Source organism: Ailuropoda melanoleuca, chromosome 16 (genome assembly GCF_002007445.2).
Source record: "Ailuropoda melanoleuca isolate Jingjing chromosome 16, ASM200744v2, whole genome shotgun sequence".
Taxonomy (NCBI): Eukaryota; Metazoa; Chordata; class Mammalia; order Carnivora; family Ursidae; genus Ailuropoda; species Ailuropoda melanoleuca.
In genome coordinates, this window is record NC_048233.1 from 17689950 (window position 1) to 17707847 (window position 17898).

General features: G+C 34.1%; 1 protein-coding gene across 6 annotated transcripts in view; it reads left to right on the forward strand.

Annotated features, from left to right (window-relative positions):
• PLEKHA5 (pleckstrin homology domain containing A5) overlaps positions 1 to 17898 on the forward strand; it is a 239568-nt gene that overhangs the window by 193798 nt on the left and 27872 nt on the right. For 5 of the 6 annotated variants that reach the window (XM_034644712.1, XM_034644715.1, XM_034644714.1 and 2 more), the window contains 5 exons: positions 3766 to 3828; positions 5014 to 5094; positions 5229 to 5378; positions 13168 to 13269; positions 16669 to 16780. In XM_034644712.1, the coding sequence (XP_034500603.1) occupies positions 3766 to 3828; positions 5014 to 5094; positions 5229 to 5378; positions 13168 to 13269; positions 16669 to 16780 (508 nt within the window). Of the gene's footprint in view, positions 1 to 3225; positions 3262 to 3765; positions 3829 to 5013; positions 5095 to 5228; positions 5379 to 13167; positions 13270 to 16668; positions 16781 to 17898 lie in introns of all 6 variants that reach the window. The other variant, XM_034644717.1, reaches the window with a different exon arrangement.

Below are 17898 nucleotides of genomic sequence, written 5' to 3' on the forward strand. Positions count from 1 at the left end.
AGATTATAGAACCTTGACACTTCATTCCAAAATGCCACTGCTGAGAACCTTTAGCCCTTGTTCTGGAATTGACGTCTTTCTCAGTATCTGAAAGCTGTGACTTTACCATTTTATATAATGCTAAATGACAAGAGATCAAAGGCATTTTGTGGTAATAGGTTATATTTCCACTTTTCATGTTTTATGTATTTTCAGTAAGAGTGATAGCCTGGGTTTTCAGTTTGGTTTGGATTGGTTTTTCTTTTTTATGTTGATCAGTAATCAGGGTTGCTGACTGAAATTACTCAGTTGCACTAAAAGTTCTACTTGGAGTTTTCCAAAAGTGTGGTGGTAACTGAGAGCAGTCTTTTATACTAGTGTCACTGACCAGAGCTATAGATTTATATAAATACATTTCCACCATTAATAAAGTACTTAATTGTTACAGGGCACCATTGGTGGATAACAGTGACCTTCAGACACCCTTCCTAAACTCTGTTTATTAATTTGCATAAATTGAAATTAGATCTTATTTTTTTCTTCAGATTTCCCTTACTGTGTTATTATCCAAAGGAAATCTTCATTGAAGTGTATATTGTACACTCTTAAAATTGGCCTCTCTGACATTGCATTACAGTGCTGTGTTCCTGAAATACAACTGAAAATATAGTGCAATATCGTGTTTATGACCTGCTATTCTGAATCATAGCCATTGGGTTTTCTCACAGGAGAACCTTTATGTTTGCATTTTCTTAGAAAAAAGAAGACACCTGAAAGATTACCTATGCAGGAATTTTCTTAGAATTGGTAACATAAAAAGGACCTTAAACTGAATCAAAACAAATGCTAAATCAGTGCACATTGTGTTGAAAAATTCCTCTACATTTATTTATTATTCTACCGTCTTTCACAATTACATTTTTGTACTAGAGTTTTTATAAAATAATAATAAATACTTGTTTTTAAAGGTACAAACTAATATTAGCAAATACCTACAGTCCTGTGAGCATTTTTGAGTCCTCATAAAATGTCTCATTTTATCAAATATTTCCCCAAAAATCCTTTTTGGGGTTTATATATATATTTATAAACTTTAAAATATATACATATATATATTTTTTTTTACAAGGGATACTGTAGAAAGTTAAATTTTGATTAACCAAAGTAATTTTGTTTTAACTTAATGCCAACCCAGTGTTTTTAAATATTGTTAGACATTTTAATGTGAAAAAACTCTTTCTAAATATAGCACATATCCTTATATGTATGTATGTCAGTAAAGTCTGTATAACACACTTCTCAAATTGAAGCTAGAGCACTGCTCGGCCTTTTATAATTCTACATAGCCCATTTTCATTTGCTTTTCTGGTGTTGCTGAGGTACTTCAAAAAAAAAAGGTACTCAAACCCAGAACTTCTTTTTTCTTTTGCTGAAGATGAATTTGAAAAAATGATACAGAAGTATTGCCATGAAACATGATTTTATTCAGCACTTAATGAGAATACTCATGAAATTACTCTTTTCTTACTAGTAGAATTTTCATAATGAGGACTAAGTAGCAAAATTCTTCAATTCTAGATGAATTTTTAAATAAACTATATCCATCATTCCTTAAGAAAAGCCTCAGTAATTATTATCAGTAATGAAAAATAGGCCATGCTTAAAAATTAATTATTTAACAAATAATCTTGTTTCCTTATTCTTCTGATAGGTAAAAGCAGCACATAGTGCAAGGCTGATTATTTTAAGATTTTGTTAGTGTCTAATAATGAATTTTCTGTTGAATAATCTGATGAAAGCTTTAAATAAATTTTTCAGTGGTACTAAAAATAGAGAAACAACGAAATAAATCTAACATGCAGTATACTGATATGGCTATAAGGATCTATCACTCTTAAATTATAACAACACAATACACATTTTTATTAATTTGCCAACAGATGGGAAAATGAATATGCAGTAGGATTCCCTAAATGAAAGTAGTATACCAGTACCCTAAATTTGTATTACACATTGCTAAATTTCCATTTTAAAATACTAATCTTTTTTCTCTTGACCCTGGGATATAGAATACAATTCCTATTTTAGTCTAGGTGTAGCTCTATCCACTAGTTACATCCAAATTTTACATTCCATGGTTTAGTAAAGCTGTTTTGATTTTAACTTTAAATATTAAGTAAAGTGTATTTGGACATTTACAAGGTAAAGGCTTTACATCTCTTAATTTCTTGTAAATGAGAAAATTTAATTTTGGCGTTATCTTAATTTTTTATCGTGGATCTGAGCATTTTAAAACTTCTTTTTCATCACTTTTTTTTCAGATAAGAGTACAAATTATTTTCTTGGATCTAGGTGCTTTTAATTTAGAAAAATAATTGACACTTCTTAGGGCATATTCTATGATCTTTATTTTAAAATAGTACACAAGTATTCTGACTTCTGTCATTAAATTCATTTTTCATGTGATAATTCATTTCTATGAAAGTTTTGTTTAATCACTGCATACCTTTAAATAGTAGATTCATTTGCATGAGGACGTGAAAGTAATGTCTTGAAAAACACATAAATCCAGGATTTCTTATTGTATGTTTGTAATGCTTACATTTTTAACCTCCTGATACCCACATTTCTAGATCCATTTAAAGTTACCTGCTGTTTAAATTATGCCTCCTTCTAAAGATGTAACTGGCAAGCAGTTTTTTACAATGGGCATATATAGTTATAACTCTATCATTTTTATTCATTTATATGTGTTTATATGAAGTTTAATTTTCCAATCTAGAATGTAGTGGGGATACATTACTCCCATCTCCACTTTGAGAAAAAGTGTGCCATTTAGTAAACACACAAGGAGCCCAAGTAAATTTTTCCTGCTGTTTTTGTTACTGTCTTAGCAGCCAATATAAAGTCAAAAGACAAGAGAGCATGAAATATTGCCTGCAGAGGCTATGATGTTACCTGTGGTATAACTGACGGGGATGGCTTTTAAAATCTTGATTAATACAAGCAGAAAGAAAGGTTTGTTTGACCGAAAAATATTGGGAAGAAGCTGAAGAAAAGGATGTTTCAATGCACTGAGCAGTAATTTCTTATAGTATCAGAAGACAAATGGTGTCAATGAACACATATAAACTTTTTATGAAATTTGACTCTCCATAATTTATGACTAGGCTTTCAGTTTTATGGGGTTTTGAATGAGTTTCCTGTTTTCAATTAAATGCATCCTTTTCCCCCATTATCTTTTAGTTCTTAAGACAGAAGAACAAGATAAGTTTATATTGTGTATGTGTGTTTATTTATTATGTATATGTATACAGTATGTTACAGGTTTTGTTAATAAAGTTGTACTAAGATGTGTTGGCATTTGAGTGCACACATACACAGTTGTGTGATTATGTGTATACCGTGAAAGATGGTTTTGACTGCTAAAATATGCCTGGTTTGAATATTTGATTCAGTACAGTTGCTATGATTGTATTTGTCAATTTTTCTTTAATGTGTGTCTTACAAATGGAAAATGTAAGGTGCTGTATAATTTGTTTGACCAACTTATTTTGTTTGACAAGCTTAAGTTAGCATCATTTTTATGTATCTTGCATATTGTATCACTGTTAAATATTTTTCTACTTTTGTAATGATCTGTGTTTGAATTAAACTTCTTAAAGTATAAGAATCATTAAAATCCCATTTTTGTCAGTGTTATATAAATCTAAAATGTTAACTGTAGGCTAAATATATTTTTTAAATATTATTTTTAAACTTGCTACCTGACATTTTTTCTTATAGCTGTCACAAGATGAATGTAGAGGCACATTATACAAATACAGACCTGAAGAAGTGGATATTGATGTAAGTGTTTGTATGTTATATATAGTCAGTATTCTGTTATATTTTCTGCTTATTTCCAAAACATTGGAAATAAGCATGAAAAAAGCTTCCTCTTCCTCCCTTGCCCTCCAAAATGACATCAAATAAAGTAGCATTTTCTTTTACACTTAGGTTAAATTAAATCATCACTCCTCTTTTCTATAACAGGCCCCCTGCAGTTGAGCATACTAAGAATCACTTAAAGAAAAGTAAAAGACATTTCTGATCAAAAAAAATGTGGAGGACTGGAGACAAAGTAAAATTGTTTGTCTTCTAGAGAAAGTATCAGCCTCTGAAAGTTCTAGCACTACTTCCTTTTTAAAGTTTAGTCTTTTTTTTTTTATTGTAGTTTAGATTGGTTGACTTACCATGTCGTTATACCTTCTCATTTCAGTATATTCCATTTGGTATAGCTTGAGTTTTGTCATCTAACAGATAGGGTAGTTACTTTAACAGATAAATGGCAAAGAAAGTGAAATCTCCAGTTTCTTGCCTACTTGTCGTTATGCAGTCAAGTTTGGGGCATATTTACAGTTTATCCAGGGTATTTATTTTCAGGCAACTGGAAAACTGGCTTACTGTAGTACTGAAATTTCATGGAGTATCCTCTGATATTTTCATAATTACAAAATTGGGGTAATACCAAGAGTTTCAAATATTTAAACTATTCAAAATGATTTTTTTCTCCATTTAGCAAATTTTTATTTGTATTATTGCAGGTAGAAGCAATCCTTTGCTTATATTCTTTTCTGAACATTAGAGCATAATTTTTTAAATATTAACATAATCCGGTTGATATTTTCATTAAGGACTGCATATATCACTTACCCTATCTAGCAGTTGGTAGGGGAAAAAATTATTAACCACATTGAAATGATTTAAAGTTTTATGAGACTGCCTGATTACTAACAATGTCTCGAATTACGTAGATTAAATAATATGGTTGAAATGCTTTTTCACTTTATATGTATGTTTGTTAAGCATTGTATCTTTAAAAGCTATCTTTTATTTCACTGATTGAAATAAAGATCGACCTGAATAGGTATTCTATGACTCTCTTAAATGTGTTTTCTTTGTTACACCTACCTTCAGTTACGGGACTACCTACCTCCAATTACAGGAAAAATAAAAAAAACTGCTAACAACAGATTTTCTCTTAAAACCTAGGCCAAGTTAAGCCGGTTATGTGAACAAGATAAAGTGGTACATGCCCTGGAAGAGAAACTTCAGCAACTCCACAAGGAGAAAGTAGGACAATTATGTTTATTATCTACAATTGATGTTACTTTTTATGCTTATTATCAGGACACTGATAAAACTAAAGTAAAGAGAATTAATTCGATGATGCAGAACATTAAGTGTAATTATTTTTATTATAATAGTACACGCTTGAGCAAGCTTTGCTATCAGCCAGCCAAGAGATAGAGATGAATGCAGATAACCCAGCAGCCATTCAGACTGTGGTGTTACAGAGGGACGATTTACAAAACGGACTGCTCAGTACATGTAGAGAACTCTCTCGAGCCACTGCCGTAAGTAGCAGATTTTTTCTTAGTAAGAGACACTGGTTCTTTTTTCTTTTCTTTTCTTTTCTCTTTTTCCTACTTCTTTCTATGTAATTTGACTGTCTTTAAGATTATTCTTTACTATAACAAGAAATTAATTTGTTCTTAATAATAAAAATTAAGGGGGGATTTGTTTTCTGATGCAAAATAAATACAATTATTTCTCTTACAGTAAGCATTCTTTTCCTTGTGAAATAGTTGTTAGCTAAGGGAGATAAATACTCCACTTATGTATTATTCAAATGAAAACTTACTAAATATGTTAACATTTATTGCATTAAGAGAATAAGTGTTTCGGGACACCCGGCTGGCTCGATCAGTAGAGCATGAGACTCTTGATCTTAGGATTGTGAGTTCAAGCCCCATGTTGGGTGTAGAGATTACTTAAAAATAAAATCTTTAGGGGCGCCTGAGTGGCTCAGCTGTTAAGCATCTGCCTTCGGCTCAGGTCATGATCCCAGAGGCCTGGGATCGAGCCCTGCATCGGGCTCCCTGCTCAGCGGGAAGCCTGCTTCTCCCTCTCACACTCCCCTTCCTTGTGTTCCCTCTCTCGCTGTCTGTCTCTGTCAAATAAATAAATAAAATCTTTTTTAAAAATAAATAAATAAAAATAAAATCTTTAAGAAAAGAAATATTTCGTGGATTTTAGGGGAGTTAAAATAATTTTGGGAAGGTGATAATTGGATTCATTTAACCAGCCATTTCAGTAAAAAAAGACCCCTGTGAAATGCTTTTAGGAAGCCATCGACATTATCATTTCATAGCTGCAGTTTGATCTCAGTTTAGGTAATAGGTATGAATAGGAAACATAATTAGAACCTTTTAACCCATAGTCTTGTTGCTTTATAGTCTTTTGGGGTTACCAAATCTAAAAGTCTTAGTGAGATTTTATAAACTGACTATTTTGAATATAAAGAGTCTTCTTTAGGTCTTGTGATACCATTATCTCTAAACCTAGTAAGAGCTCCTACCCAAGCAGCTCTTTGAAAGAAAAATCCTAGCAAAGCCACCTATTATAGAAAATTGTTAATTAAAATAAGAAAGAAGGACCCCTGGGTGGCTCAGTCCTTAAGCGTCTGCCTTCGGCTCAGGGAGTGATCCTGGCGTTCTGGAATCAAGCCTGGCATCAGGCTCCTCTGCTCCTCCTCCCTCTCTCGCTGGCTGTTTCTCTGTCGAATAAACAAATAAAATCTTAAAAAAATAAATGTTTTAGTAGAGATCATGTTTGAATATCCTATTTCCTGGTTGTTACCCATATAATCACTTTCCAGGTTTCTTTTTCTTTGCCTTCGGCATTATTCATCGGTCATTATAAACCCTCAATATGTTCTTCTAAGACATGTCTTACTACGTAGAATACAAACTATACAACTTTTGCCTTTGTAAACTTGTTCATATTTGTAGCTCAAGGCTACAAATGATGTCTAAGAGCATATGGTTAACACTGAATAGGTGTTGATTAGATTTAAATTTGAGTTAACATTCATGCTAGCAGAATCCCAGAGGATTCCTCTAATTCTTTCACAGTTGATTGAGGTCATTGGTTCAAATCCAAGTCATGAGGTATAAAAGATACAAGAGGTATAACATTAACGCTTCCATAGATCAAAGCTTTGATTCTGAGAACATCTCCTCACCTGGTTGGCCATTTAGGTATATAAAACTAGGATTAATGCAAGGCAGAGATGTAAAACAGTGTCCCCATTAGGTCTTATTTCATTCTTGATATTGTATCCTCTCTCTATAAGCCCCATCCAACAAACGTACATTCTTTAAGCACATAGCGCCTCTGTGTTCTCACCTTGTTTCTACTTCTTTTTACCTAAGCCTGATTAGGAGAAAGGTTGTAATAATAGTCAGTTATGCTTGAAATTTTTCAGTGTGTCATTGTCTTAGTTTGGGGTCATTTCTGAAAGCAGAGCCTAAGATGAAGACTGGGTTAAGATAGTTTATTTAGGAGATGATTCCAGGAAGCAGAAATGAGGGTGTGTGGAAAATGAGAGACAGGAAGGGAGAAAAGCCAATAAAGGTTTCCCTACTGGGCTGATTCCCACTGTATGCAATTGGGGACTCTCTGAGGAAATGAGTAGATAGCCCCAGAATTTTCTACTGAAGGCTGGGAGGCTGTCTCTCACTCACTGGTTGAAGTTGTCCCAATGTCCTTAATTCACCCACACTTCCAAACTGCCTTAGCTAACTTGCCATGAGACACTGGTATGCACAGAATTTACCGCAGTCCCTTGAAATTAGGTGGGCAAAGGGGATATAGTGTGGAGCTCCATAAACATCTGCTACAGTCACCTCTCTTAGAATTTACATTAGGCCTCGTCCATATGTATGAGAAATATTCTTAGGCTTTATCAGTTCAATGGGTGCTTCTGTTATTCTACCCAACAATTCAAGGAACCAGATAATTTATGACTCATCTGATAATGACAGCAAAATGTATTTGTAATTCTGTGTTTTTCACATATGTTATCTGGTTTGATCTTTAAGAAAATCCTATGCAAAATAATTGTAATTATTATCTCCGTTTATTTTCATTTTTATTATCTTCACTACACAGATGAACAAACTGAGGTTAAATAGAGGCTAAATGGCTTGCGTCGGTGATATAATTAGTATGAAACAGCCTAACACCTAAATCAAGGACTTTCTAATTCTTAGGCTTCTGTACTTTCTACTCCATTTCACTATGTGGTCATATAACATGTACTTTCTGGAACTTGAAATCAAATTTATTTATTTTTGGGGCACCTGGGTGGCTCAGTCGTTAAGCGTCTGCCTTCCGCTCAGGTCATGATCCCAGGGTCCTGGGATTGAGCCCCGCATCAGGCCTGCTTCTCCCTCTCTCACTCCACCTGCTTGTGCTCCCTCTCTCGCTGTGTCTGTCTGTCAAATAAAATCTTTTTTTAAAAAATTATTTATTTTTATTTTATTTATTTGAGAGAGAGAGCTTGGGTGGAGGGTCAGAAGGAGAAGCAGGCTCCCCACTGAGGAGGTAGCCCAATGTGGGACTCAGTCCTGGAACCCCAGGATCATGACCTGAGCCAAAGGCAGTCGCTTAACCAGCTGAGCCACCCAGGCACCCCTGAAATCAAATTTAAATAATCTTGCTTAACAATCTAAAATTAGTATTTCAAGCATCATAAAGCAGGTATTATAAAGGCCTCCCATTCATCCTGAATAATGCTATTAGTTAGCTTATACATTTATCCACTGCAAAATAATACCAATATATGAAGTAATAACAATAATTAGGAATATTTCTTGAAGCAGTTATTGGGTGCCAGATTCTAAGTACTTTACATGTGCTTAATCCCCATAACCCCTTGACATGGATACTATTAGCCATCTGAGACAGATTAGCCAGGATTACAGTTAATAAGCTGTATGTATAGACTTCCATTAAACTGACTTATGTTCCAAGTTGAATTCTAGCTAGGAGGACCATAAGTAAACAAATTTTAGACTCCAGTGAATGTACTAGAGTTTAGGATTATAAACTTAAAAGGACTGGGAAACAGGACAGATGAAATGCCTTGGGAAAAAGCAAAATGTAGAATAGAAGAAATTTCTGGTGTGACCCAATCTCATCTCCATATAATTAACAAGAGCATAGAGAGGAGGATAGGGGAAATTGTTACAATATTTTTTAAACATTTTTAAGGAGGGGCGCCTGGGTGTTTCAGTCGGTTAAGCGTCTGACTTCGGTTTAGGTCATGATCTCGGGATTATGGGATTGAGCCCTACGTCGGGCTCCCAACACAGCGGAATCTCCTTGTTCCTTTCGCTTTACCCCTCCTTCCACTCATGCACTCGGTCTCTCCATCTCTCTCAAATAAATTAATTAAATCCTTAAAAAAAATTTTTAAGGAACAAATATTAATGATTTTTAAAACAAGAATTTCCATGTTATTTTTTCATTTTATTTTCTTTTCTTTAGAAATACATTCTGAACAGAACCTGGGTGGCTTAGTTGGTTAAGTGTCTGCCTTGGGCTCAGGTGATGCTGGGATTCTGGGATAATCCCCACATTGGGCTCCTTGCTCAATGGGGAGTCTGCTTCTCCCTCTCTCTCTCTGCCCCTCTGCCCCCACCCCCTGCTGGTGCTCTCTCTCCCTCTCTCTCAAATAAATAAATAAAATCTTTAAAAATATATATATATACTGAAGTATTTATAGATGAAATGATATGATGCTTGGTGTTTGCCTTACAATAATTCCACAGAGATAGAATATGAGTACTATAGAAAAAACCAGACTGGCCATGTATCCGTACTGTTGAATTTGGAGTGGACCTTACTTTTGTGTATATTTGTAAATTTCCATTGTGTATATATGAGAAAGGTTAAAAGAAAATGCACAAAAATGCTAACAAAAGTGTAGTACAGTAATAAGTATTTTTTCTTTTTCTTTCCTTGTATTCTAGGTTTTCTGCATTTATAATTACACAAATTTGTTACATCTAAAATTTGTACAATAAATAATAACCACTTTCTTAGAGATGGAATATAGTTTTATTTCAAAGAGATTAGAAGAGAAATTACAGACACAAGTTAAAGATTATAAACACAGATAACACATTTATGTTTATGTAACATATTGTGTAGCTCTTCCCTGGGTGGATTTGGTTATAAATTGCCATTGATATTGGACAAGAAAAGGAGGGGTGCCTGGCTGGCTCAGTCATTAGAGCATCTGACTCTTGATCTTGGGATTGTAAATTCAAGCCCCATGTTAAGAAATTACTAAAAAATATGGGGCACCTGGGTGGCTCAGTCGTTAAGCATCTGCCTTCGGCTCAGGGCGTGATCCTGGTGTTCTGGGATCGAGCCCCACGCCAGGCTCTTCCGCTGGGAGCCTGCTTCTTCCTCTCCCACTCTCTCTGCTTGTGTTCCCTCTCTCGCTGGCTGTCTCTCTCTCTGTCGAATGAATAAATAAAATCTTAAAAAAAAAAAAAAGAAATTACTTAAAAGTAAAATCTTAAAAAAAAAGAAAGGAAAGGTCTTATTACATTAAAAACTTGGAAATGAATTAATTAGTCCTAATACTTTTCTTAATAAAGATCATAATATGTATTCACTATGGCTCTACTGTTAGATATTAAAATCTTCATTTTACTTGTTCCACATCCTAAAGTTAGACTGAGTCAAATTTTTGAGAAGTTTTCTGCCATCCCTGTAACAATCTTACACATGTACATATATTTTTTTTTACCTTTGTTAGAGTATAACATATTCTCAGAAAAGTATACAATCTATAAGTACACAGGTACTGCTGGCATCCATGTCAAGACACTGAACTTTACTAGCATGCCAGGAACTCCCCTCCCAGTGACTGCTTCCTAGAACACCACCAGCTGACTTAAACTGTACGTTAGCTTTTTGCTTATTTTTGAGCTTTTTAAATCATATATATATATATATAAATCATATATAATCATATAGTATATAACTCTTCGGCTTCTTTTAACATTGTGGGAGTCATCCATGTGGTTGTTGATTGCAAGATTTCATTTATTCTCTAACTATATATAGCATGAACCACTCCATATTTTTATCAAAAACACTGTTTCCTGATTTAATGCCTGTGATTTTAAGATAATTGTATGTTTAAAAGTCATTACCCCTTTTAATTGCCTTAGCATACCTATATATTATTTTCTTGAAAAAAAAAACAGTAAGGTCATATTTAACAGTTTTCAACATGGTACTTGTAAATTCGTTAATGGAATGCTCAACCAGGTATTGGGAGAAACTAATGTTATGCCAGTGCTACCCCTTTTCTTGCTGTCCTCTGTTGATTTGTCTTCTGCCCACCCATAATCATGTTTGAGGAGCCCAGAGGTAAAGGCAGAAACAAGTAAGCCCAGCAGGACTATGGGACTCAGGCCAAATGTTGCACTGCAGTGGCAGGACTTCTCAGGCTAGAAAACTTGAAAGTATATTGCATTTCTTCACCCTTAAAATAATTTCTAGCTCTAGAATATATGCTTCCTATACCTTTAGGATAAGAAAGACAAGGATTCTTACTTCCTAAAATGTTCTTACATTTAGATGCCAAATGCCTCTATCGCATTTGGACCCACCCTACACCTGTTTGGACCCACCCAACACCTGCTACAAGAGAGGTTAGGTGTTAGCCTGCCAGTGCTATCTTACTTAATTATTGCAGGGCTGCCATTGGGTCTGGAGGTAAAATAAATAAATAAGGAGATCAGTATCCTTATTCATTCAGGTAAAAGTTTGCTGGAGCCAAGTAAGAAGACTAATTTTTACACAATATAGAGGAGATAAAAATCTTAAGTCCTTTATCACTTTGCCTTTTAAAAATGTTATTCATTGTGAAATCAGTTAAATAGACTTCCTAAATTATCTATATAATATAGAGATGATAAAAAATCTCCAATGGTTTATCCCTACTTTTTTAAAAATGCAATTCCTAGTAAAACCTGCTTAAGGAGACCTCTTAGATTCAAAAAGCAATTATCCCAAATGGCCAAATTCTAACACTCATTTTAATTTTTAAAAGTGTGTACCTTGAATAATTTTTCATTGCCTGAGTCTTTTAAAGTAATTTTAAGCTACTTACACAATATACAAAGTAAAATAACTTTTTTTTTTTTAGATTTTATTTGAGAGAGCGAGCACAAGCAGGAGGAACGGCAGGGAGAGGGAGAAGCAGACTGAGCAGGGAGCCCAACTTGGGGCTCAATCCCAGGAACCTGAGATCATAACCTGAGCCAAAGGCAGATGCTTAACCGACTGAGCCACCTAGGTGGCCCAAAAGTAAAACAACTCTAAAAGAGAATCGTTAGGAACAAACTGTTAAGATTATTATGTAACATCGTGTCAACTATTCTTCAATTTAAAAAAAAAAAACTGTTTAGGTTATTTTAGATAAACTTTCCTCCACAATTTGTACCCTCTTTCCTTATCCCAAGACTACTGGTGTTGTTAAACTGACATTTCCCAGGGCAGGCTTCATTCAGCACAGTTCAGGGCATGAAATCTCTGGTCATGGAAGGTTCTTAGATAAGAGTTACTAATTCATTTTACAACAGTGCTCAGTATATATTTGTTGCTTGTGTTGCATGTGCCAACACCATACTATATACTAGTAATAAAACTGATCAAAATCTCTGCCTTACTTTATCAATTTGTTGACTTCATACCACTCTGAAATGTCTGAAGAGTAATTACAACCCATAGAAGAGTTCCTACACTCCCATAGAATAGCATCCTGAAACAGTGAAATGACAATGTATTTTTGACCATTTTTAGAATTGTTCCATATATAATAGATGACAAGTGGCTAAAGACCACCAATGTGAAAATTTTCTCTGTGATTTGAGGGTTGGGGGTGATTTTTTTCCAAAAGAGAAAAATGTAGGTGAGTAGCATCTATATTGAGTCTTTATAAGCAGGATTCACTGATTTGTCTATTTAGCTGAATTTGGTTTATTACATTACTGTAAATTTATTCCGTGTAAAGATATGTCAGGCTTCTGGTGATGCTGAAAATCCAACATGCTAAAATAGAACCTATTTAGTATTTTTTATTCATGAAGAAATTTCAACCAGGGCAGATAAGAAAATGTTTTAAACAGGAAAGGAAAGGAAAAATGAATTACAAGGAAAGGAAAATGAATTACAAAAATTTTTATTTTTTCCAATGTAAGCTTGTAATTGCAGTGATAACAATATAAAAGTATATTTTCCCCATTAAAGTAATTAATGCTCTTTGATTTTTAGGAACTGGAACGAGCATGGAGAGAATATGACAAGTTAGAATACGATGTAACTGTTACCAGGAACCAGATGCAAGAACAGCTAGATCGCCTTGGCGAAGTTCAGGTACAAAAGTGAATAGGTTTTTTTTGCATTGTCTCAACTGGTTTTGACTGGTACTGTACAACCCACCTTGTTAGATTCGTGCATGCCCTTAATGGTTCTTACATTATTGGCCGCCTAAGACCTGGGTTTAAATACTTTCAATGATAGGAATCTTACTATTCCACAAAGTAGCCCATCTCTCATTGTTTAAAAGTTCTTTTTTCTCTTGGGCACATGGTGTGATCCCTGCCATGTTTTTGTTCCTACCTAACTATATTGAATTTAGTATTGAAGTGTTGAGTTAAATGGATTTATCAAATAAAGCATAATTTATCTTTTTATAAAATTTATTCCAATCCAGGGCACCTGGCTGCCTTAGTAAGTACAGTGTGCAACTCTTGACCTTGGGGTTGTGAATTTGAGCCCCATGTTGGGCACAGAGATTACTTAAAAATAAAAAAATAAAAATTTATTCTAATGCATTCTATATTAAATGCCTCTTTTTTTATCAAACTATTTTAGCCTATTGACTTTTGATATGTTATTGAATAGGGAAAGATGCAGCACTGCTTAGCATAAAGAATCCAGTTTTGTAAACAGTCACATCTGGAATCAGATTCTAGGTGTTAATTTTCTTGTCTGTAAAATAGAAACAGTAATACCTGTCTTAAAGTGTTGCTCTGGGAAAGGGAGATAATATATGTTCAAGAAAATAGTAAAAGTCACTTCATGCTTGTGACTCTATATAAATTTAGCCAGCTGCATTGGAAACCTTATGGACTCAACAGACAAGTCAATACAAGGAATAAATATTAGTGAAGTTGACTCTTAGTAAACCTACTGTCCCCCATCTGTGCTATTCAGTATAGTAGCCACCAACTACATGCCATTGTTGGGCACTCAGAATGTTGCCAGTGTGACAAGAAACTGAATTTTTACTTGTATTTCATTTTAGCTATCTAAATTTAAGTAACCACATATGGTTGTGACTTCCATATTGAACAGTGGGGTTAATACTAACTACAATAGAAAAAAAACCCTGAAATATGTAAGAAGTAACCCAGGGGTCAACAAACTTTTTCTGTAGTTTGATATTAAATATTTTAGATGTTGCAGATGTATATACTCTGTCACATAATCTTGGGCAGTTTTTTTTTTTTTAATAACCCCCTATTTTTAGCTTTCAGGCCACAGCACTTTACCTGACTTAACAAAAAATGTTCATCATGAAAATATAATATCTATATTATAGGACATAAGACTTGAATAAATAGAGAAGTAGAATTGGTATACCATGTTCATGGATGGCCTGATTTAACATCCTCTCAATGAAAATTCTTTGTATAAACTCAAATTCTGTTCCAACAAGATTTCTACCAGAATCCTTTGAAAAAATTAACAAAACAGTACTAATATTTTAAAGGTATAATGAAGTAGTTATTATTTTTTTATAGTTTTTTTTTTAATTTTTTATTATGTTATCCATACAGTACATCCTTAGTTTTTGATGTAGTGCTCCATGATTCATTGTCTGCGTATAACACCCAGTGCTCCATGCAATATGTGCCCTCCTTAATACCCATCACTGGCCTATCCCAGTCCTCCACCCCCTGAAGCTCTCAGTTTGTTTCCCAGAGTCCATAGTCTTTCATGGTTCATTTCCCCTTCTGTTTACCCCTGCCTTCATTCTTCCCTTCCTTCTCCTACCGATCTTCCTGCTATTTCTTATGTTCCATAAATGAGTGAAACCATATGATAATTGTCTTTCTCTGCTTGACTTATTTCACTTAGCATAATCTCCTCCAGTCCCGTCCATGTTCCTGCAAATGTTGGGTAATCGTTCTTTCTGATGGCTGAGTAATATTCCATTGTATATATGGACCACATCTTCTTTATCCATTCATGCACAGTAGTTACTATTTTGAAAAAATAAAGAACTAGAAGGCACACTCTGTGAGTTATAACTCATAGACCAGTTACATAATGACTCTGCACTTCAGTTCTCATAACTGTAAAATGAAAATAATAGTGCCTACCTTTATTAGGTTATTATAATGACTAAATATGTTGATATTTTTGAAGCATTTAGAATGGTATCAGGCACATAAAACATACTGTGTGTTTATTAATTAAATAAGTAAACAGGGCACCTGGCTGGCTAAGTTGGTAGAGCAGGCGACTCTTGATCTAGAGGTTGTGAGGTTAAGTCCTACATTGAGCACAGAGCTTACTTTAAAGATCATTATAATAATTAAGTAAATAAGCAAACAATGAAGGCAAATAAACTTAGAAGATGGCATAGTGGCAAGAAGTATTGTTGACCACTAAAACTCAACAACAGTTACTGTTTTGATCTGCAAGGAAATTTCTTTTTGATTTGGAGAAACGATACATCAGAAAAATGGTCAGAGAACATGACTAGTTACTCTATAGAAAGTAAAACTCAGATTGCTAACAAGTGTTTGAATATTGTTCAAAGTCACCAGTAATCAGAGAAATGCAAAATAACACAAAAATGAGATTTTCATCATACACCTTTCAGATAGGTAATTATTGCAAAAATAATATGTATTCTCTATACATGTGCACATGTCTGATTTTTATAATTGAAATCACTCCCTACTAGTCTATATCAGTATTCACATCCCTGGGTTGTCCTTGTGTTTAAGTCTTGTGTGAATACTTCCTTTTTTTACTTTGATGCTTCCAGCCCTGTGGCTTGGAAAACTGGATAACTAAATTATTCTGTTATGTAGTGCCTTCTTGAAGCAGCATAGCACATAGTCTTTATGCTTATAGACTTTACAAGCATATTTTCACCCCTCAGAGGACTTTTTAGCTGTATTGACTATTCTAATATCTACAGTTGTCAAAAACTGATATTCAGTGGAAAAAAATTTTTCTGGTTAGTATGACAGTTTTGTACTTCATTGACCCTTTTTTTTTAAAATAAATTTACATTCCAAAAAATAATATTTCTTGTTATCCAAAGTACCAGTATGTCATAGAGTACTATTAGAATCTTACTGAAGACCAATATAATCTTATTTTCTAGAACTTAGGAAATTAGTATACTTCCCATTTCTTTTTTCTTCTCCCTTAAAAAAATTTTTTTAATTTGAGTTTTGTGAGTTTCTCTTTTGTTTTGTTTTCTTTTTGTTTTCCATTTTTTAGTCCCTTGTGATCAGCAGTAATGCAAGGCAAAGCTTATTGAAGCAATGTGAAATAGTGCACTTAAGTCTAAGAAATTGAATTTTTTCTTTCTCTGTTTCATCAAAGGCCACAGAAGTTGCAAAATTGGGAGAGTCACAGATCATATTAAATATTCTTTAATCCACTGCAATTGTCATTTTTTAAAATTTATAATTAGTGGAATTTACAACTTTTTTCCCCCTGTATGTGGGCTCTTTTTACTAAAAGACTGAATCAGCAGGAATTCAGCGTGCACAAATTCAGAAAGAACTTTGGAGAATTCAAGATGTCATGGAAGGACTGAGTAAACACAAACAGCAAAGAGGCACTACAGAAACAGGTAAATTAACTTTTCTGCAGTAATTGACCATCATCTTATGTCTAAATGGAATGACACAGGGTGCCTGGCTGACTCAGGCAGAAGAACTTGCAACTCTTGATCTCAGGGTTGTGAGTTCAAGCCCCATGTTGGGTGTAGCGATTACAATAAATTAAGTAAATTTTCTGAATGAATGAATGGAATGACGCATAGAATTGGCTCTCTTGTTATTTGAATGGATTTTTGACGTCAGAAAACAGTCACTCTTGTAAGGTTGAATCAGTACACAAGTTTATAAAGTATGAAGCAAAAGTTCTGCCAGTCTCACCCACAACAAAAATAAATTACTGGTTTTTGTGTATAATTATACACACGCATAATGTTCTGCTTTTATGATTTTTTCCCCACAGCAAAAATGGAATCATAGTATACTTGTTTTTCAACAATTTGGTTTTTTCTCCTTAACAGTACAATGCAATAACTGTGTAAGAATCCATTATATAGATGAACTATGATATGCCCATTCTGTGGTGTTGGACATGTAGGTTGTTTCCAGGTTTGGGGTTTGGTTTTTTTTCTGTCATAACCCGTGCTGTAATTATATATATTTGTGTATGTGTGTGTGTGTGTGTGTGTGTGTATTATTGTGTATATAACTAACATGCTGGTACTTATGGATTACAAGAAGGTGGAAATGAGCACACATCTTTCATTTTGATAGGCACAGCCGAACTGCCCTCCTAAAAAATGGTACTGAAATACACTTACATCAGTAGTGCTTCAGAAAACCCATTTCCCTATACTCTTGTTTAAACTAGGTATTTAAATTTGTATTTTTAAATGTAATAGGTTTCAAATTCTGAGAACATTAATAAACAATGGATTAGAAACTGAAGGCTTCATTTAAAATAAGTGAAATGGGGGTGCCTGGCTGGCTCAGTCAGTAGAGCAAGCACCTTTTGACCTCGGGGTTGTGAGTTCAAGCCCCACTTTGGGAGTAGAGATTACTTAAAAATAAAATAAGTGAGATGCAATTACNCAAGCACCTTTTGACCTCGGGGTTGTGAGTTCAAGCCCCACTTTGGGAGTAGAGATTACTTAAAAATAAAATCTTTAAAAATAAAATAAGTGAGATGCAA